At 32.0% G+C, this 23,405-nt stretch overlaps 1 protein-coding gene across 2 annotated transcripts in view; it reads right to left on the reverse strand.

Annotated features, from left to right (window-relative positions):
• The window catches only part of LOC132739824 (uncharacterized), a 35,903-nt gene extending 12,532 nt beyond the window's left edge, over positions 1 to 23,371 (reverse strand). Inside the window, exons 1-2 of one of the 2 annotated variants that reach the window (XM_060727633.1) lie at positions 23,217 to 23,371; positions 3,751 to 4,338 (exon numbers count right to left, since the gene is read on the reverse strand). In XM_060727633.1, the coding sequence (XP_060583616.1) occupies positions 3,751 to 4,244 (494 nt within the window). In that variant the 5' untranslated portion in view covers positions 4,245 to 4,338; positions 23,217 to 23,371. Of the gene's footprint in view, positions 1 to 3,750; positions 4,339 to 6,607; positions 6,689 to 23,216 lie in introns of those variants that run through there. The other variant, XM_060727632.1, reaches the window with a different exon arrangement.
• Positions 23,372 to 23,405: the final 34 nt, after the last annotated feature.

A 23,405-nucleotide genomic window follows, 5' to 3' on the forward strand; every position in this document is an offset into this window, starting at 1 on the left:
GGTCGGGGGTAGATTAATTTCATTGTCGGGTACATTAATTAAGGTTCAAATCGGTATGTTTTCCTTGTATGTTAAAAACATTACTTACCACCAATCTTTTAAAGGCATGAATTCAAACTTTCTTTAATTGAGTATAATAAATCGGAATGAAACTTTTTACATACTTAATCTTTAAAACATTTGATGTGGTTTTCAAAACGTGTAAATTAAGTTAACGTAGTGTAAACACAAGTATGCCATTTTGTTATTTCCAAACCAAATGTTTTTATTTGTCCGTTGATAATCACTAAGACTTAATGCTGCTCTCCTATGATGGAGGTAATAAAGAATCTATCTATCTATCTGTTTTAGTACTGTGGCATTTTCGTTAAAACGATTGTAAAAAGGGAGAGTTGGGTGTATATTTCAAAAAGTGCCTTCCCGCATGTCTCATCTGGTAAGAGCGCGACACTTGTAATCTCGACATTGTGGGTTCGATTCCCAGAATGGCCAAGTAAAAAACCTTTTAAATACTTTTAAATGAGACTTTGTATTATGTATTTTGCATTATCCTCCCAAACATACAACGACTAATACTCTTCAATATGGGCAACCGGTGGCGGCTATTAAAAAAACTCAAATACACATAAATATGTTATAAGGTGGTTCCCTTTCGGACAGAATGAAAATAATGTGAAGGGAGACCAATGCCGGGAACTAATACGGGTTAATGAAAGCTTTTTAAAGCTTACCACTTGGGGGAATAGCGATGACTGTAAAATGATTTGTGATAATGGAAGCAAAACGTAAACAAAGTCATTTTTTATAATAAAAAAAATTATAAACTTAATGCCAGATCATTGTAACTAATAACCAAAAGGCAGAAGAGGCAAGAGGTGACTCATCTATATGGCCTTGAAATTATAGCAAGGTACAAAAATAAAAAGCTTGAAAGATTTTAAAGATTGAAGAATAAGAAATTGTACGTCTAAAATGGCCTTTAAATGCTACTTTGAATAAGAAGATGCAAAAATAGACTTAAAACAACTTTGCTGCAAGAAGTGAATCGTGCAGACCACATCCTTTCCCTCTGATCTTGTCGTCTGCACCTGAATGTTTTATTCATATAATGGCATTTTATGTGTCACCTAAGTGCAACAACTGATAACCTGCTACTAAATTTTGAAGGACTTTTTCCGTTGTTGCACTGAGGCGACGATATGTATATGCAAACCGAGCTGTTTTAATACACGAAAGACACGGAAATGAAACGAAATGGGAAAAAAATGATTTTATATTATTGCGGTTATCTTCCCAGGTTTTCGACACAGACAATGCTTTGCTCTTAATTGCTTAGAGGGATAATAAACCTGGTTAATGTGAATTTTCAGTTTTCCACACCTTATAGATCTTTATTAATGAATAAAACAAAACTTGTATGAATGAGAAATGAATTGATGAAATAATATTTATTGTTGTGCTAAATTATCTTTTTCGCTTTTCGTTTGCGATAACAATCGTAATTATGGTCTTCATGATCACTAAAACATACATGTTCTTAAAATAAAATGCTTAATGTTTTAACTATTGTATATCATATCATATCATATTAATGTTATAAATAGAATAATAAATATAATATAATAAGTATTTGTATTTTGCCGTCATGAGTAAATGAAATGGATTCGTTTTTATTATATAACCTCAACGAGGAAATACTATATATTCTTATCGAGTATTAATATTCACATTCAAAGTAATATAAGAATATAAATCTGTAAGAATTATTCGCTTTTTAAGAAACCCTTTACGTTACAAACCGTGCCAAACTTGTTTTGACCAACAATACCCACCCAAACCCAACACCCCCTCATCATTGCAGGCCTGTTTTAAAACACATATTTATATTTCATAGCGTTCAGTGATATGGGAGTTACATGAAAACAACCATAAAAACGTGTATTATACGTCATAAATTTTGTCATTTACAACAGGTGAAATATGTGGTTAGCAGACGATACTTATTTCTGTCATTTATAGGTGAAAAGTAACATTTTAGAAATGAGATACTGTTGATTTTTATTACGAAATCGGTGTAAGGCGTTGCCTTTCTTGTACTTAAATTCCTACAAAGTCATTAAAGATTTGTATATCATTATTATAACAAATTTATTGCCCATTATAATCAAATGCATTAAAATTATTGGATTTCATTTTGTATGAAATGGTCAACTTCATTGCACAGGGGAAATAGGCAAAGGTAGCAAAAGGAAAATAAAGCGACTTTATAAACAATTAAATATGTATAGTTATTACATAAATGAACCAACATGGCTATCTGATTTTCATTTTTAGAGTTTTCTAAAACCAATATTTTCTCGTAAAGTAAGTGTCAGGCATAACTGCGTTAGACAAATAGAATAAGGTCCTCAGTATTTTGTCATTTTGCCTGGTTTTTTTTCTTTGTACACTATACAATGAAATAATATTTGGAATGTTTTGTCGTTGTTCTGCTTGTATACATTAGTACAATAAAATTACATGATTTTTAAGGAAAACAAGTGTTGAAAGCCAAATATGTGTGGTCACAAAAACCAAATATGTCTCAAAATATTTCTAATTCTAACATACCGTTTGACTTTTGTTTTTAATGCCTTGAACTTAAAGCAAGCAATTATTGAATAGTTTTAGTGACCACTTATTACAGCTATTACATTATGTCCAGCCTTTACTTGCATACAGTACCATCGTTATTTCCAGTTAATAGTACAGTCGGGCTGGGTTTGTTTTATGCATTGATAATATTTGGAAATATCTATAGCAAACTGCCCCTTCTACCAAAAAAGAAAAGAAAACATTCATTTGAAAATAAGCAAGATTGATTAGTATCTCTTTAGCAATAATTTCGCAGATAGACATCCACCCCTCTCCCCTCCTCTCCCTTTATGTTTCAAACCATACAAATTCTACCGATTCCAGGCAGCTTAAATGGTTGAAAAGGGTTGGTTTTTTTAGGATAGGTCGCGACTCCTAGTCTATTGTAAACTGGCCCAAAAATGTTGGGTTTTTTCTTTTTTTTTTTTTTTTTTTTTTTTGTTATAATCTACACATTTTTTTTCACAAAACCAGCTTTCCGTGCAGTGTTAACAAATACGTTATCGCAACTTTTCGGCCCTTTCCGTCAGTCTTCGGATTATGAATAATAGCCGAGGACGTTCCGATTGACACATACGAACAGGAAACCATATCAATAAGAAAACTGTACAGGAAGTACTTTATTGTGCGACGTGCTATTGCTTGAAGTTTCACCTTCATTAAATAACTCATTATCATTTTGTAAACAAAACTTATAGTTTTGCATATAACATTGCGTTTAAGATGAATGGATTTCATGCAAATTTTAGCCTACTAAACATAATGTCTTTAAAAATAAGTTAACGGGCGTTTCCAAATTTATGAAAATGTAAACCTTTTAGAAGTCAACAAACTTTTCTACTACATACATTTACATATGTAAAGAACGGGCACATTGATGTAATGTTTAGCATTTATCGGCATAACTTGCTTTTAAAGGCCACCTGTCGATAAAAAAAACCTTTATCACTTTTACAAGACTGATCAAAATGCATCAAACCACAATATATACAATTTTAACTTTTTGTAAAATATATAAAAAATAACATTCTTTAAAAAAAATAATTTAAATTAAGTCTCAAATTGATTTTGTTACTGACATTATGAAATAATATTTCACCTTAAAGTAAAGCTTACCTTAATTTAGGGATAAACAGGTCGGGATTATTTATTTTCTCTGTTTCGTTTTCTTTCTCAGTCTTTTTAGATCGAAAATAAGGTCCTAGTATCCTTAATAATATCGCAGTAATAGCTAAAATAGCAACAATCACAGCGGCCCCGACAACAACTTTTTCCGCTGTCCCGAAACTTTCACTGTCCGAAAGCACTACCGGTCTACGAATTGTCACTTCCGGTGGAGAATTAATTTCTATTGCAAATGTCTTTGTAGTTTGGTATTGTAGATTTTGAGCAATATCTGTTGTAGATTTTAACACTGTATTTGAAAATGTAGATATAAAATTTGTGTCGTCTGCTAATAGCTTTCCGTTCGTTTCGTTTATTTTCAAATTCTTGTCGGGTTCTATAACTCTGGTGGCATTCAATAACCAGTCTCCGCTATCAAAAACAGTCCTCGACTGTAACACTAGACTGGTTTCAGTTGCTGTGAGATTTTCGACAATCAATGACATGTTTATTTTGTGTTTAACAGTCCATACGTCGAAAACAATCAGGTTTGATCAGATAATTGTTTTGTCCGCTTCGCTGATGTCCCCCTTGGCTATTCTACAAATGTAAAACAATGAAAGTCGACTTTAATTGAAATATATACAGTGAATTAATGTACTAACAAACTCTTACACAATTTTGAAGAAGATATGCAATGGTCCGAAAAATAAATCGTTCAAAAGTGATTTATTAATCAAATGTGTTTTTGTCATGTTATTTTGCATTTTAACATTTGTTTTTTTAAACAATATCGATTATGTTTTATTTTTCAAAGAATTATGAAACATTGAATACGAAGGTGATTTCAATTCGTACAAATTTAATGTGATTTTTGTTATATGATTTCCATTTTATGGAGTTCACAATTTAACAAGTTTATTTAACCATGCAAAGTTTTCACGTTTAGTTTTAGGAAACCTCGAACAGAATTATAATAAATAATGCACGCCCTTTTCACGTGCTGATTCTTGAACGCTTATAACGTGCACATGCTATCGACGATGTTGTCCGTCAATATTTGATTTGACCATATATATATTTATTTGTGGTATGTGAAGGGAAAATTACATCATAGTTACCAAAACGTAGAATATTTCTACAAACAAAAATAGAAAAAACTTGCTTTTTATAATTTACATCCCCTCAATAACTCACTAATTTGTCTGCGAATGTCCCTTACTTATTAAAATGTCTAAGAATATCTCCCTCGTAGACAAAAACGTCTAAGAATATGTCCTTCGTCCACTAAAATGTCTGAAAATATCACCTTCGTACACTAAAATGTTAAAGAATATTTCCTGATTCTTTAAAATGTCTAAGAATATCCCGTCACACAAATGAAACTTAACAGCATATTACTATTATAAATATATTTTAATGTTATAACAAGCAGCTGCAGTAATGCTACAATGCGACCCAACTCCTATATTTTAAAAGTGGAACACTTTTTGCTCCCCCCCCCCACCCATGTATAATAATATCGGACACGAATTGTCATATACATGCACATATACCATCAACTTTCAGAAATAATCTTATATCTTTATCGAAGCAATATCACTACAAGAATTTAAACCCTTTGCATGCTTAAATAAAAATGTCGTCTGCTTAGACTGTCGTCTGCTAGAACTGTCGTCTGCTAGAACTGTCGTCTGCTGCAGTTTTGAACTTTTCGAATTGCTCTAAGAGCTGCAAAAAAAACACAAATGGAAACTGTCAAACAGTTTGGTACATGACACGACTCTAAGGTACTCGGCAATATGTCTGGTACCAGGCTGTGTGCAAAGGCTTCTGAGAACGCTCACAGAAATGTTAATCAGTCAGTCAAACAATTTCTATAATATTAAGAAGGGTAAAAAGGTCATTATGTTGCCAATAATTATATTCATAATAAAATAGCTTGCTAACTTTGAATATTGGTCTCGGTTCTAGAATATGTTCTTTTCTATCAATTCATCCGAAGGCCTTGCTTTAAAAAAGTAATCACTGTTTTAAAAGCATAAATCGTCCTTATTGAGCACGTTTTAACAAAAGTCGAAAATTCCATTTTTAAATAACAATTGCTACACTGTGAAATTTCACTTCTTTTTGAACGAAATTCGCTATGAAATCTTCTACATTTACTTGTGATTTTATGTGAAATTTAACTTCTTGCACCTTTCACCCCCCCCCCCCCCCCCCCAACACACACACACTTTTAGCTGTAGTGTGCTTTCTGTCAATATACGAATACTAGAAAAGTAAATGTCCCTGCATTGTAGTCAAGGAAAAGTGTTCAGAATACTTGTATGGCTGGAAGATTTTGCCGGATCGGATGCTCGTAAATGCCATTTGTATTAAACATACATTAGAAGCAAGTATAGCATTAACTAGATATCTATGAAATAAAAAGAAAAATAGCAAAGACACATTTAGGGGGATATAGTTCTTTAAATCTGAAAAGCATTCAAGAATCATTTACGAAAAAAAACAAATTATGACTGGCTCTTAGAATATGAAGATACACATCACATAAAAACTTAGATAAGAAAATTTTAAATGTCTTGGTTTTTTATATGAACAGAGTGACGCAAATTCATACTGTAAACCCAACAGCTAATCATTGGCAAAATATAATTTATTTATTTATTCATTTATTTATTTATTTATTTATTTATTTATTTATTTATTTATTTATTTATTTATTTATTTATTTATTTATTTATTTATTTATTTATTATTTATTTATTTATTTATTTATTCATTTATTTATTTACCAACGCCTTATCAAATAACAAAAACAAATAACAATGAAACTTTTATAATATTGAATGCGTTAAGTATTTACCATAATGAAACTCCAAATACCGAAATACAGTTTAATACACACACATGCACCGACAGCCTTGCATGCACTCTTAAAAATGAAAATGTAATAACATTACATCAAGTTACTTGTTACGGTCGATTATTTTTTGGGCGGTTTTAACTTTCTTCTCGAATTATCAACTTAATCATACATTTAAGTCATTAATCATAGAGCATACACTAATGTTAAATATTGCAAATAAAATGCCAATGCATTTTGTCTAATTTTCCTATTTTTTTATAAATGTATACAATTTTTTCGACATGCGTCATTATTTAGAAGATTTTTTTACTGCTGTACAGAATGCATATGCATCACGGAAAAAATAAAAGTGTTTGAAATGCTTTTTAATGATAATTGTCAACTGTGTGTTTAGGGCATTTAAGTCAATTTCATGACTGTGATGAATTTGAAAGATTCTTTTTTTTTATAATGATGATCGATATTTCTTATGTCGTGGATATTTTCTAACTTAACGCCTTCCAGTGCTTGAACCCAAACCCTGAAACCCAAATTAGTTAATAAGCCTTTTCCACCTGTATAGAACCAGGGTCGCTTACGAGTCCGTGTAGTTTGACTATGTTATAAATAAACCTTCGACTGCATAGCTTTAAATCCGTCCTGTTAGTTCAATAGGTAAAGCGCTGGACTGTGAATCGGGCGACCCTGGTTCGCGGTGATTGATCATGAAAACCTTTCTACGGTCATTCGCAATGTACCTCTGCTCTAGTATGTACAGAAGTAATCAGTTCCTTGCAAAAGTGAAGGTAACTAGTACTGGTAAACTGCTTGACAGCCTATCCAGGAAGGATGTGGTGGCAGAATTGTGCTCTGGTAAATTCAATGTGGCTTACTGAAGTGAAAACTACCAAAACCACCACCACAGCTTTAATATTTCATTTTCATATCCCTAAAAATTTATAAGGAAAGTTCCAAAAATTGGAAACTGGACAAGTCCCTTTAAGAATTATAGCAGGTAAAGTCTAACGCGTTAAGGTTGTCGTTAAATTTGTCATTTTTGTCGTCTGCTATTTTAGGATATTGTAGTAAGTTTGATAGTCATTTGCTGTAATTATTAATTTTCTGGATACACTATTACATAAATGGTGTTTGTTTGCTGTTTTGTCTGGAATTTTTGTTTTTTGTTTTGTTTTTGTTGTTATTTTAATGATCGTATATATATATTTTTTTTGATAGGAACTTTTCAAGAATGTGGCGAACGTCGCTTGGTGGTTGCTTTTTTGCTATTATTATTTCTTTCGGTATTTTACATATAGATCTAGGACTGTATTTTTGGACACGTATCTGTTTTAAATACCATTTATAGGTCATTGTTGTAAAAGTTTAATTATAACACACACTAAAACCTTAACACCACGTATAACCACATGTATTAAACAGCAAATGTCAAAATACAAACACTCGACTTGCTACTCTATGACTTTTACACACAGACGATAATGCTTTTTTCTTTCTTTCAAAAAAAAATGTGTGTTAATTTTTTTTATAAATGTTACAATTGCAAAAACAACAATCATATTACATCGTGACTAACGTACTTACAATGTTCGGAACATCCGGAAGTAAATGAAAGAAGGTCAGATTTGTAATATTATTAGAGCTAAATGTTTAACGCATATCAACGATTTCCTCGCAAAAGATCTTAAAGCGACATGTCTATCGTTTCATCTTGGCGAAGACATTCAATATTTAAAGGGAAATTTCAAAATTATGAGCTAAGTTAATATTCTTGCGTATCTATATAGTTTTAAGACAAACAGAAACTTACAAGTTTGTGATTTCCATTAATTAATTATTATTATTATTATTATTATCATTATTATTATTATTATTATTATTATTATTATTATTATTATTATTATTATTATTATTATTATTCAGCTTATAATCAATTTGTCATTGTGCTTGACACAACATTTTAAAATCGACCTTTAAAATTTGAATTACAAAAAAAAAACATAACAAAAATCACCAAAACCTCATAAATGTTAAAATGTGCAAATTCATTTTCATATTTGCATACTAAATTACTTAAATACATCAAAAATAATATTAATTATAAAACATTAGGATTTAGACATTTCGTTATGTAAGTGTCAGCGTTTGAAGTATATTCTTTATGTGCAACACTTTGCATTCCTGACATAATTTTGAAATAAGAGGAAATATAGTAATTTTTAGTATACATTTGATGTCATAGATTGTGTAAATTAGTGATTATTATTTGAGTGCTATGCATGACCCTCAACCGGCTAGAACTAGCACTGATAAATCTCTAAACTCACTCTTTTGTTTTGAGACAAGGAATGGAGTTTAAATAAAAGAAATACGTAAAAAAAATAATGAAATAACAAATATTAACTGTAACAGTAGCATGCATTACATGTCTTCTTCTGTTTTATTTATTTTTAAGACTATTTTTAGACTAACTTGCAGTTTTGTATTTTTAAACTTTTTTGGGACACTAGCACAACAAGCCTGGTCTTGGGTTTGATCACCAATTATGTCACACAACCATATTGCTTCCTATGAAGTGGTATATGTAAGACTGTATGCAACTGAGCTAAAACTAGGTTTTGTTTAAAGTGAATTGGTCCTTATTGAAAGATGGTGTACTTAGTATTTAGTATCCTACATGAATTATTTATTATATGGATGTTGTTTGTAATGTGAGATAAATGATCCGATATTACTTTTTTATATATAGTTGAGCTAAAAATAGATACAAATGTATGTTTAAAGTGAATTGGTTCTTATTGCAAGCAATAATTATGTAAATCGTTTTAGCCTTTGTCAATAGGGTAGACACAAGCGAACCTGCACATGCGTAGAGTCAGACAAGGTCCTTTTCTGCTGTTAGCACAATATTTGACTACATGTACTCCAAATAAACGTATTCAACATGTTTGATGTAGCAGACCAATTTTAAAGTAACTGCAACTGGCCAATTTCAAAATGTTAGAAATGCAACTTGTTTTATATTGAGAAAACAGACTAAATAAGGATGCATTTTATGCTTCTATATTCATGCAATTCTTTCATAATGTGCGTATCCATTATGATTATATTAATCTAGATATCATAACGCATATGATGCGTTGTACTTGTCACTAAACGTCTGCACTGTTTACCTTTTAGGGTTATACCCCGGTCACATATTCACGGAATACGCCAACGGAAGAGCCACGGATTAATTCCGGCATCGTCCGTAGCTACCCGTACTGGTCAGTAGCTCTCCGTATTGTAACCGTAATCAATCGTAGTAGTCCTTGTATATCCGTAGCGATCCTTGACAATTTTTGAACATGCACAAAAATTTGCTACGGAAAAATCAACCGTAGCACCTTAATAATCCGTACTGATACGTACTGGTCCGTACGAAAACCGTAATAGTCCGTACTGATTCGTAGTCCACCAACTTGTCAAGGATTTCCACGGTTTGGTACGGAGAACTGCGTATTTGTACGGTTTCCCTACGTACAAGCCACGGTTTTAATACGGATTAATACGGCATTGTCACGGAAAGCAACGATCGTAATACGTTGTACTACGGAGAGGCAAGGATTAGCACGGTCTTATACGGTTTATTGCGTTGCAACACGAAACGGTACGGAATGGTACGGCCCACCACTGTTTAGTACGGATGAATTAAGTATCATGTACTTTTTCAAGGGTATAAATACTACCTTCTTGTTAAAAACAGACATATACATTTGCAGGAACATTTAGTAAATTATAATTGCCATTTACTGGCTGCAACTTTATATTGAAATGGCTCAGATTGCGGAGGCAGTGGTCGAGCTGCTTGATGACATGCATGGAAGTAAATTTATATTAATATCGTACTTCAATTCATAAGAAATAGAATAACATTTAATGTTACATATTTTACAAACATTAGATCGTGAAAATGGAGTAAATATGTACATAAAACGAAGTGTCTCATAAGCCTCGGACACTGGCCCTTGAGTGATAATAAGATAAATTAACAAGCTTTTTACATATTTCTAAAACATAAACATCACAATAATTAATGTAATTGTAAGATGAACAGCAAATCTTAAAATTAAAAGAGAAGCAGTATTGATCAACATTTTTCATTAATGATTACTAGTCCATATCTAATCAGGTAAGAGAAGACAGACTATTTGGTGGACTAGAGATGGGCTTTTACGAAGACCGCTTCATGTTTAGTATGAGGCTCTCATGGCCGAACTTGTTGAGGATCCAGCGTTCTTCAAGAAATTCACTTTAATTAGACCTGATGTGTATCGGGGTTCGGACGCGATTAGGCTGAATCCTCTCCGCCAAAATCATTGAACGCTGTAATTCGTTTTTCTAGGTGTTCTTTTCTTTTGAGGCATTTTGAAAATGAGCAAGCAAGAGGTTGTGGGCGGATGTATTAGGTCCGTATAGATCCGTGGCAATTCGTTCTTCTCCGTATCAATACGTTCTTCTCCGTATCAGTCCGTACTTATTCGTACTAACCCGTGCTTATACCGTAGCAGACCGTAGTGTATCCGTAGCGCGTCCGTCCTGATTCGTGTCGCTCCGTATCGAACCGTGCCGGTCCGTAACAATCCGTGTCGCTCCGGGGGCTTTTAATGGTAAATCCGTCGGACTCCGTACACATACCGTTGTAATTCCGTACTTGAACCGTAGCGGACTACGGAATTTCACATTTCCGTAGTAATCCGTGAACGATTAGACCGTAGCTCTTCCGTGGCATTATCCGTGAATATGTGACCGGGGCATTACACGCCTCAAATTTCTTACTAATTTTTCATGAAAATTTTGAAAATGTATAAATAAATAAAATATTGTAAAGTTAACAAAGGAAATAATTTACACATAGCAAACGCCACAAACAACCCATGTAATTTACTAAACAGAGGTCAAAATATGCAAAACTAGAAATGTGTCCATAGGACACGGATGCCCCCACACGCCACTGTTCCCTCAATCTTATGACTCTAGGTCAAATATTTTTTGGACTACATGTGCCACAAGTTGAAAACTAAAAATCGACAAAGGGCCATAATTCTGTTAAATTTGGTCGCAGCAAAAATTCCTTCCTTTACTACCATCTACACATTAAGGTTGTTAATCCCTGGAAGTTTAAGCAAAATCTGCCATCCGGTTTAAGAGGAGTTGCGTTCACAAAATTTCTACATAGTATATAATGACAAAATAAAAAAGGGCCATAATTCTGTTAAATTTGGTTGCAGCAAAAATTCCTTTCTTTAATACCATCTACACCTGAAGGTTGTTCATCCCTGTAAGTTTAAGCAAAATCTGCCATCCGGTTTCAGAGGAGTTGCGTTCACAAAATTTCTACATAGTATATAGTGAAAAAATCAACAAAGGGCCATAATTCTGTTAAATTTGGTCCCAGCAAAAATTCCTTCCTTTACTACCATCTACACATTAAGCTTGTTCATCTCTGTAAGTTTAAGCAAAATCTGCCAACCGGTTTAAGAGGAGTTGCGTTCACAAAATTTCTACATAGTATATAGTGAAAAAATCAACAAAGGGCCATAATTCTGTTAAATTTGGTCCCAGCAAAAATTCCTTCCTTTACTACCATCTATACATTAAGCTTGTTCATCTCTGTAAGTTTAAGCAAAATCTGCCAACCGGTTTAAGAGGAGTTGCGTTCACAAAATTTCTACATAGTATATAGTGAAAAAATCAACAAAGGGCCATAATTCTGTTAAATTTGGTTGCAGCAAAAATTCCTTCCTTTACTACCATCTACACATTAAAGTTGTTCATCCCTCTAAGTTTAAGCAAAATCTGCCATCCGGTTTAAGAGGAGTTGCGTTCACAAAATTTCTACATAGTATCTAGTGAAAAAATCAACAAAGGGCCATAATTCTGTTAAATTTAGTTGCAGCGAAAATTCCTTCCTTTACTACCATCTACACATTAAGGTTGTTCATCCCTGTAAGTTTAAGCAAAATCTGCCATCCGGTTTAAGAGGAGTTGCGTTCACAAGATTTCGGGACGTACGGACGGACGGACTGACGGACGGACTGACGGACTGACGGACGGACGGACAAGTGCAACGCTATATGCTCCCACATTGTGGGGGCATAAAAAGCCATTATTGCGTTAGTAACAGAATGAAATATGGTGAAAAATACTGAATAATTGGTCATAAATCATACACAACATGGAAATTGTTACTTTTATCTTTAATCTTTTTACTTTTCTTAAAATCTTAGTTTGTTTCACTCAAGATGGATTCTCGTTTAATAGTGTTGTTGTTGTTGTTGTTGTTGTTACTGGTATTAAAAACAACAAAGTCATAAAATCCATTAACGTACATTTGTATTATAGATAACCTAATCGATGTAACAACATAATAACGGTCGATTGATTTTATGTCATGTCGATTTTCCTAATCGATCATTTTAATCAGGTATATCTACAATTCAACGAGGTTGATTGTTGAATGAATTTGTGACGGAGTGTCATGAAATGATAGTAACTATACAAATATTTCTGACCTTGAGCTAAAAACACACAAATAATTATGTTTTTCTAATATGTACAAAGTGGTGTTACATTATAGCTTTAGGATGACGTATCTGTTACTTCATCCATGTTATGTATAAACTATGATTATAAGTTTAGGCGGTGTCCCATAGCATATCAAGCGTATCGGTTTGGACGGTGCCCCATGGCATATAAAGCGTAACAGTTTAGACGGTGCCCCATAGCATATCAAGCGTATTAGTTTTGACGGTGCCACATAGCATATCAAGCGTATTAGTTTAGACGGTGTCCCATAGCATATCAAGCGTATTAGTTTGGACGGTGCCCCATAGCATATCAAGTGTATTAGTTGTTGGGTTTTTTTCTTCAAAATTAGAAAAAAATCGGAATCCCCATGGAACGCTAAAAAATGAAAATGTTGCAAGCTCAGTTTCATTGAACCTGTTCATGGACGGTGGTGGCAGTTGCCATTGTCCCTCATCCATGAGCACCGACTTAAACAGAATTCAACATTTAGGAAATGAAAATGATGAAATTTTGTCCAAATGCGCTGATAACGTTATTCTAAAGCAGGATACTCTATGAATATTGTACTTTTGCAAGTCCGAAAATGATTTGATATACTGAGTTCAAGATTACACTGCAAACAATAATCAAATGCAACGTTATGCTTCTATTTCAGTTTCCTGTCTCTTGTTTGGAACAAACAGCAGCGACAATGGTTTCAATATTTCAGGAAATTTCCTTTATATACTAAAATCTTTCGGAGAACGTTTGTACTGCAAAAATAATTTCCATTTAACCATTTAATGGCATACGCTGACAAAAAAAAATCAAAATATTATGCACATTAAAGACAATTACCTTTTTACCCATGAAACAGCGCAGAGCAAGTATAATTATCCGGAATATTGGTGTCACCTGATCATGGCTTGCACTGTATACTAATCCGGGAGTTTATATTTTGTAATTTTCCCTTTATTGTGCCCGTTTCTGTATTTGTTCAAAAGTAGAAAACTTTGTTTAAAATAAAGATCACTTATTTTTGAAACTGCCATCTGGATAATTAATCTTTCTTTAGATCAAAAAGATAATATTTAAGGCCAATTATGATGGGCTTAATTAAGCTCAGAAGTTAAATTATGTTCCCATTTTTTCATTCAAATATGCAACTTTTTTTCGGAATTAACCGAGCAATTTATCATAATCTTTAGGTAAGTACAAAAAGTTTTCTTTTCATAACAAGTTTACTTTTCCCGTACAACAACAGTTTTTGTCATGTTAACTATTCGTAGACAAATTACGGTGTAATATATTAAAATATCCGGCTTTAGGTTTACAGATGGAGGAAGTTTTTGTTGCTTAATTAAGCTGAAAAGATGGAGAGGAACAAAGCTAATTTTGTCAAATTTTGTGAAATAATTTCGTCTCATACGTTTATAATATACATGTACATGTAACTATAGTGTTGATCAGGTATAAGCCGAAATATCTTTATTTATTGTATGCATATAAATAAAGTGTTGAGAAATTTTGATGAAATAACATGCATAATTTCATTTTCCGTATTTTCTCTGTAAGAATGTGTTTTGCAATGCAGTGAAACATATTGTCCATATTTTCACTGCTCTCAATTTCACTGGTGTCTTGCCCAAACTCTGCCAATTCACAAAAAAATTGGTTTTCTTTGGGTTCAAATACCGACAAAACATTCAATTTAAATGCCCCTTATGCCTTAAAAAATATGATCTTTCAAAAGCTTTTTATTGTTTGATTTCCTGTTACAGTTTCCAATATGTTTTTCATTGACCATACATTAAAGTCATCCTTTGCGTTTTGACAATTTGTACAGTTACAGTAAAAAAGTGTATGGAACCCGTTATAACAACATCATAAAACAAATACAAACCCTTTCTTAAATAAGAATCGTATTCCTATCTGAGGTCTATTGTGTCTTTAATCAAATGGTAACCCTGTATCCTTTTTCATTCCAACGACGTTAATATAACATATAAGTGAAGGAGACCCTTTTAAGAAAGTGATTATATACAAAACAGAAAATAGCATTGATTAACAGAAAGCGGATGTTAAAACTAAGATGAACGCTCGTGTCTGCAATGATTTTTGCAAAGGTCTTATCTTGTCGATTAATGCTGCATGTATGTATCGGACGAGGGAATTCAATTTTTGGTGCCTGGCGTCTATCGTCCAATCAGATCGCGTGTTACAACACATGTATCAGACTCCAAAGACTGATACTGATATATGTATTCTTGGCTTCACGAGTGCCAAACCGCCCTTTAAAGCACTGAGAGTACTGACTCCATGCCCTTAAATGTTATAATCTGCCGAACGGTAACCTTTAATTTTGAATTCAGTAATTCACTAAATGATACTAAATATGTATTTAAATAGATTTTTGTGATGTTAACAATTCTGATGCACGGGAGGCCAATTATATGCATCATGGAGACAAGAAAGGTGTTGCTGTAAATAAAATGAGCCGCGTCATGACAAAACCATCATAGTGGGTTTGCGATGGATACAGACCAGCCTGCGTCTCCGCTATCAGTTTCTCTACTTGTAATAGGGATTGTAAGCGAACAGCATGGATCGTGATCAGACTGCGCGGAGACGCAGGCTGGTCTGGATCCATACTGGTCGCAAACCCACCATGTTGGTTTTGTCATGACGGGGCTCAAATAATGATCATATCTTTCGGACGGGCTCGACTGACTGATAAGATTTTGCAACTCTGACTGGTATATGATATGTATTCGGCTAGCTTAGCCAAAATGCAAGAGCATTTTCCCCCAGTTATTCACAGACGAATTTTGAATGCAATTTTAGCCAAATAATTGTGGTTCCTTATTTCAATTGCTGCAAAGTCGCTTTGTGACTTTATAGACCCCTCCATCCCGCCATACAAAAAATATCAATGATTAAACAAAAACTCAAAAAAATGTCTTATTCATCAATTTAGTTAAGAAAACAATACTAACATACGTTGAATCAGAAATCATATATACATGGCAACGGTATAGTCTTTTAATAACAACGACGTTAACGTAACGTGAAAATATAGAAGTCACGTTTTTGAAAGATAGATTTTGTCAATTTATTTTATTGCCTAAATATTTCACGAATTGACTTTTTTTCGTAAGATAAAGAGAATACTTTCTCACATATCTTTATCGTAAATCGTTTTATTGATTTCTGGTTTTATTAGATGAGCGAAATCAATGCAGACAAAAGAAGAGAACTTGTTGCCATGTTAAAGGAATAATTTTGGATAGAACCCTAAAACATGTAGGTTGATTTCGGAAACATAATGTTTTTTTTAATTCTCTTCATTCATATAAAACATTTTTCAATCGTTGGCTTCGTTTCAGGCCCTTACCCTCAATCTTTGGCTTAATTAGGATCTTTTTCTTCATTTCTTCATTTCTCAATTATTCATTGTGTACATATAACTGCAATATTTATCAATCTTTGGCTTCATTTCAGACACTTACCCTCAATCTTTGGCTTAATTTAGGATCTTTTACTTCATTTCTTCATTTCAAAATTAATTATTGTGTACAGATATTTGCAATATTTATCAATCTTTGGCTTCATTTCAGACACTCACCCTCAATCTTTGACATAATTTAAAAACTTTAATTTAATTTCTCAATTAATCAATGTGTACAGATATCTGCAACATTTATTAATCTTTGGTTTTATTTCAGACCCTTACCCTCGATCTTTGGCTTGATTTCAGATCTTTTACCTCATTTCTCCATTTCTCAATTAATCATTGCTTACAGATATCTGCACGTTTTATTTATTGTTTTTAATTTGCTTTTATGATTATAGATCGAAAACAAGTAGATGTGTAAAATTTATCAATTATTTTTCCGCCACAAAAGATGAGCAATTGGCCTAAGGTGAAATAAATAAACTTCATTGAAAACAGGCACGCCCAGAGAATATCATGTTAATATATTTTTCGGTTTTTGATTATATCATTTTTTTATATTAAAATTATTCAATAAAACAAATGACAAAAATTAATAAACGATTTGACACGCAAGTATACCTTTGTAGTGACTTTAATTTATCATTTATCAATAAAATAAAATAAACTGACCTTGGCAAGGTCATTTAATTAATTTATACTTATTGACAGTTATTTAAAATAGCATATAATCGAGATGAACTGTTATGAATTCCGAACAGCTTCTGTGGTTTTAACAAAGATAAAGTTAACGGTTATTTTCATAGTAAAATCATTAATCTATTTCATGTTTTAATTCTAATTACTGAGCTAAATAAAGAATAAGAATTCAAAAGCATTTGCGATACACAAGGACATTTATAACTACTTAATTGATCAAACGTAACGTTATCTAACGTAATAAGACGGTCATATGTATAACGTAACGTAACAATTCTATAACATAATTGATCAAATTTCGTTTGATTAGAAATTACGTTTCCTGTGGATCATAAAATGGTGTGTCTTCGATGTACTTATTGCATTCTTCAGAAAATATAACAAATGAAAGTTTAAAGACATATGCTACAATTACATAGACATAAGGGTAGATTGAAAACTGTATGATAGAATTTGTTTATTCTTTGAATGAGCTTAGATCAAAAGCAGTTGTGTAAATATGACAACTGTTAACAACACTGCACCTTAACACTGCTGGAACCGAAATGAATATACCAGTAAAGAGATACTTGTAAGCCAAGCTTGCACATCCATATGATCGCATGGTCAAAAATCTCTAATAAAATGATAATATTTTTAAAGGTGTTTTGGTTCGGAACCGTCTGATGCAAAATTTTAATGTATCAATTCGTAATAAGGATTTTTAAAATCCTAATTAGGACTTTGTCAATTGTGTTTTGAAGATTTAAAAGCTTAACGATGACTTTTATTTTAATTTTAAGTAGGAGTTATAGAATCCTTATTAAGATACTTCTAAATAGGAGAGAAAAAAATCTCATTAGAACTTTGTTCCTCCCAGATATATTGTATTTACCACTTTTCAATCGTAATTAGAAGTTCTTAAAGACTTATTAGGAGAAATAAACATTTCACAGCAAAAGATTTTGCAACATTTAACGGCGGTTATGACATTTAGCGGCAACGGTGCGACATTCAGCGGCAAGTGCGATATTTAGCGGCAATGCTGCGACATTTAACGGAAAGAGCGACATTTAGCGCCAGGTGTGGTATTAAGAGGTTTAAAAATAAAGCGTAAAGAGAGTTATAAACTAACGGTATAAAAAGCAACGTTTTAACATTTTTAAACGTTACGTCAAGGGCGGTATAGTCTAACTGACCTTAATGCGCGCCGATATGTCAAATAAATTACATGTACATACAGGTAATCTATCTCTTTTAACGAGCTGTTATGTATGTATGGATATAAAAAGTAAATTATACTTTGCCGATCATTTAACCTTATATATCAGATTTCTTGCATTATTTCAGTACACATATATCGGAAGGCTAAAATAGAGGTCAATGACCTTGCCTCTTAATCAAGGGACATTGAGTTCGAGTCCTATGTGGTCAAGAGAAGGGCTTAATCTAATGTTGCTAGAACTTGTTGCCCATCCCATTTTACACTTATCATTTGTATGATATTTGACGTGTATTTGATTCAATATTTTGAAACTAGTTTAATCACGTACATGTTTTTTCTCGTATGACATCAGTGCCGGGATGCGGACTTGATAGTGATGAGTTCTAAAGACATTTTTTTCACAATTAAGTGTGAATAAATTAGATTTTGATATGAGTAAGTAATAGAGATAAATATATGCTGCACTGCAGAAATGATCTGTGATTAAGGAGGATTATCTTAAAACTCCTCTTATAGGCAAATCATGCCTCAGAAATCCATGTTTTTATTCTTTAGAAATGTCAAACATGTATTTAATAATGTTTTAATATTGGATTTAGAGAATATTAATTTATTAACAACTAAATGCTCTGAATGTGTTTTGATGTGTTATTAAGGTAGCTAAATGCAAACAAAGTACATGAAGTAGATAAATAAAAATGATAGCATTTCATAGGCACAATGGGCTTTTAATAAACTTGACAATTAGTTGATGTCTTTGTGCAAGAATTATAAAATGTCGACTTAAAGCGAAATGTCTTGAGATGAGAGACAAAACATTTTAAGAAAATGAAACTTGTGACAAAAAAGTATTTAGATTTTAATAAAAGTAAAAAGAATCAAGATTTAAGTAGAAATTTACATTTTCTGTGTGATTTATAACTAATTTTGCAGTAAGTATCATCATATTTTTACAGCGTGACTAACGCAGTAATGGCTATGTTTGCATATTTTGACCTCTTTTTAGTAATTTACCAGGATAGTAGGTACCATTTGTAATGTGTAATGAAATTACTTCTTTTGTTTATTTCCCAATATTTTTCTTTGAAATATATTTTTTGAAAATGTTTATAGAAGTAAAGATGAATCTATAGGGATGGCGTTTTAATATTGATAATGTGAATCCTACTTTTCGGTACTTTTCCTTCTTTCTCGTAATTATCCTCCTTTCTCGTATTTTTACTCATGGCTAAATAGAAAAAAAAGTCTTCAAGAAACGTACCACACATTATATATAAGCAGGCCATTCATTCATTCATTCATTCATTCATTCATTCATTCATTCATTCATTCATTCATTCATTCATTCATTCATTCATTCATTCATTCATTTATTCATTCATTCATTCACTCACTCAATCACTCACCCACTCACTCATTTATTTTATTTTATTTTATTTATTTTTTTAATTGTACTTTATAGACTACATTATAGAGCCTGTTTAATATTCACCTATTCTAAACAATAATGTGACGTGTGTAGGAAAAAGAAATAATGCCTAGTGACATTAATACATTCTATACGTAAGTCAATGACACGTTTTTAACTTGTTATCGCACATATTTTGGTATTTTGGGGAAATACATCTTGTAAACTAGGATACTTTTTGTACTTTACATATGATTTAAATCTTACATCGTAACTTTGTAACAAGGATGTAAACAAAAAGTTTTGGAAACCCGCCTAAAACGAATATTACTAATTCAAACTTTTTAAATTCGGTTCTAAGAGTTTAGAGTAATATAGTTTAATGATACCATACATGTGTTACACAAGCTTGCAGATCTGCCAAGATCTTAAAGAAGCATGCCTCCAGATTCATGCTAATTTTCATGAAAATTTTGAAAATGTATATAAAAGTAAAATAAAAACAATCACTTGAACAACTACAGTATGATGCAGCGCGCATAGTAACAGGCCTTACCAGGTCGGTATCGATCAATTCGCTTATAAAAGAAGTTGGGTGGGTTTCCCTCTCAGATAGGCGTAAAATACAAAAATTAGTTACGGTTTTTAAAGCTAAAAATGGTCTTCTTCCACAATACCTTGAAAACATATTTCCATCGCTGGTTTCAGAAACAACAAATTACTCGTTAAGAAACAACAACAATTACAAAACAATAGCTAGAAGCACCGAAACGTACAACAAATCATTTATACCTCCTGCTACTGAATTATGGAATGCATTAGACACCGAAATTCGCGAAATTAATTCATTGAATATTTTTAAATCTAGAATAAAAGAAAAGTTTAAAGCCCCCGTAGTACCTAAACACTTTTTGTTTGGTATAAGATATTTGTCAGTTTTACATGCTCGTTTAAGGAACAATTGTAGCAAATTTAACGCTGACCTTTTCAAAAATCATTTGAGAGAAAGGCCGACTTGTATATATAGGCACCTTTGTGAGGATGACGAGCACTATCTATTTTGCTGTCCATTATTTAAACCTCAGAGACTTATACTCTTCGCAGAAACCAGAATTTTTCATCCTCTTAATGTTGAGATATTACTGTGGGGTAGCAATTCTTTAGATGTTAACAATAATGAACAAATATTTGCGGCTGTCCAAAAATTTATCAAAACTACTGACCGTTTTCGAAACACATGATATTTTTGTAAATCGGCCGAATGCACTAATCCTAAACCTGGTACAACAAATAATTGACAATCACATTTATGATGGACGTTTACTCCCAATGACGAATAATACTAAATGCTGGATCCTTAACCTTGTCGTTATTATATAAATACATTACTATACATTTTTTTCTGTCTTACTTATTTCTTACATTGTTTTATTTTTTTTTATGTTAATCTGTCTTTATTTTTTTTTCTTTGTTCGCTTTATATGTATACATGTCACACTTTCTCATATAAATGCCATCAATGTTGATTAATATATTTTTCAGGGGGAGGGCCGATCGCTAATGTTGTAAGAACTTGGGCCCAACCCTTTTGCTATTTGTTTTTTCGAAATCAATTTGTTTCTCTGTATATTTACATGTATATATTAGCAATAAAATATAAGTAAAATATTGTGAAGTAACAACGAGAAAAAAATTACACATTACAAAGAGCACTTACAACCTACGTAATTTACCATAATGAATTCAAAATATTCAAAAATAGCCTTTACTTTGTTAGTAACGCAGAAGAAATATGGTTCGAAATACTGAAAAATCAATCATTAATCGCATAAGTAACTTGTAAATTATAACTTGAGTCTTGAATCTTTTTAATACTCCAAAAGTTTGTTTTTTTAATTTTATCAGGTTTGGTTTGAAAGTTACTATACGGCCAATTACCTGTAACATTTTTTGTTTCTGTTGCTCTTTATCAATTAGAAAAGTTATATTGATATAGTATTTTGTATGGAAGTTGAAATACTAATTTGTTACTTTTATGACAATTAATTTTATATTGAGCACGTCTTTCTTCAGGTGATAAGCATGTATCATGCTCTTATATATACTACATTATTTTAACGTTATAAAACTCATGTCTTCCCTAGAAAGAAAAACTTTTTGTGTTTTTGAGGCATAATGTGCCTTAAAGCTCCTAACATTTGTGAGCAGTACTATAAAAAATTTAGCTGTTTAACTCACGGTCTTGATTTTATTCTATAACCAGTAATTAAGATTGTGATAGGTTACTGTTTTAAGCAAAAACTATTTAACCTAAACCTTAAGGTGAAAGTTATATAACCAACAATTATAAACATGGTCATATAACCGGTCTTAAGTTTAAATAACGAAATTATAATAGCAGCACAAATTCTTTCCTTAATTTAACAGAAAAAAATCTTAAATTTACTGCATCTTGGTATACCAATTATATAAACTTCAAAACTTCATGATCATCCAATGAAATTGAACGTTACAAAACGTGCAATATTTTAGAAAAAATACGAAGTATCCAAATTACATTTTAATCAATTTTTTATCGGTTTCTAAAAAAAGAAACGAAGAACTGTAAAACAGTGAAATGTCTATAAATACATAAATTATAGTAAAATGTATTCATAAGTATCATATTGTCCTAAATCTGGGCATTTGTTTGTTAATTCCTCAACAAAACTGACGCTTTTATATATAAACTGATACTTTAATGCGCAAAATGACGCATTACATTTTAAGAATGAGTGCAAAAAGTTTGTATATAAATGTAATTATTCAAGTATTTAGATGATGTTCTATTGTTATGAAATATTCCTAAGCACGATTATCATAGACAGTTTTAAGTTGTTACAATTTTGGAACAATTTTCAACTGGTCGAACTAAGAAACGGGGTGGGGGGTCAGTGAGCCCTACAATTCAGCGGTCTGTTACTGAAATCCTTCTAACTGAAAATGGACAGTTCCAAGCTTCTTGCAGGACGAGTCCATTATACAAATTCAGCAGGGTTGAAGGTTAGCATGCTTTTTTATCAATTATACAGCATTTTTGCAATTTTACAGTCATGCCTTCGTCTAAAATAGAACCGTTCCTAATTAGCTATGCACATTCCTGTTATACGAAAATGTCAGGCAAGGGCATCGATCTATTAATATCCCCCATAACAGAACGAATATCTAAAAATAGATTTATAGAAAAATAAAATATTATTATCATTTTATCGTCTTCTTTTCTCACGAGAGTTGATAAATCTAAAACAAGACTTACTGTAGTTTTCCTAATCCATCGTTTGAAACTGTTTAAAATGATTTTAGAGTCTTATCACTGAATTTTTAATCTTTGATTTAACTAGAATCTACATGTTTCTGACACTTAAATAATATTCTAAAGAAAGTTTTAATTTTGCATAAATTTTGAGTTGGTCTCATGACAACAGTTGAAAGTTTGGTTTTAAAG

The sequence above is a fragment of the Ruditapes philippinarum genome, unplaced genomic scaffold (genome assembly GCF_026571515.1).
Source record: "Ruditapes philippinarum isolate M1 unplaced genomic scaffold, ASM2657151v2 ctg2033_1_1_1_1, whole genome shotgun sequence".
Lineage (NCBI taxonomy): Eukaryota > Metazoa > Mollusca > Bivalvia > Venerida > Veneridae > Ruditapes > Ruditapes philippinarum.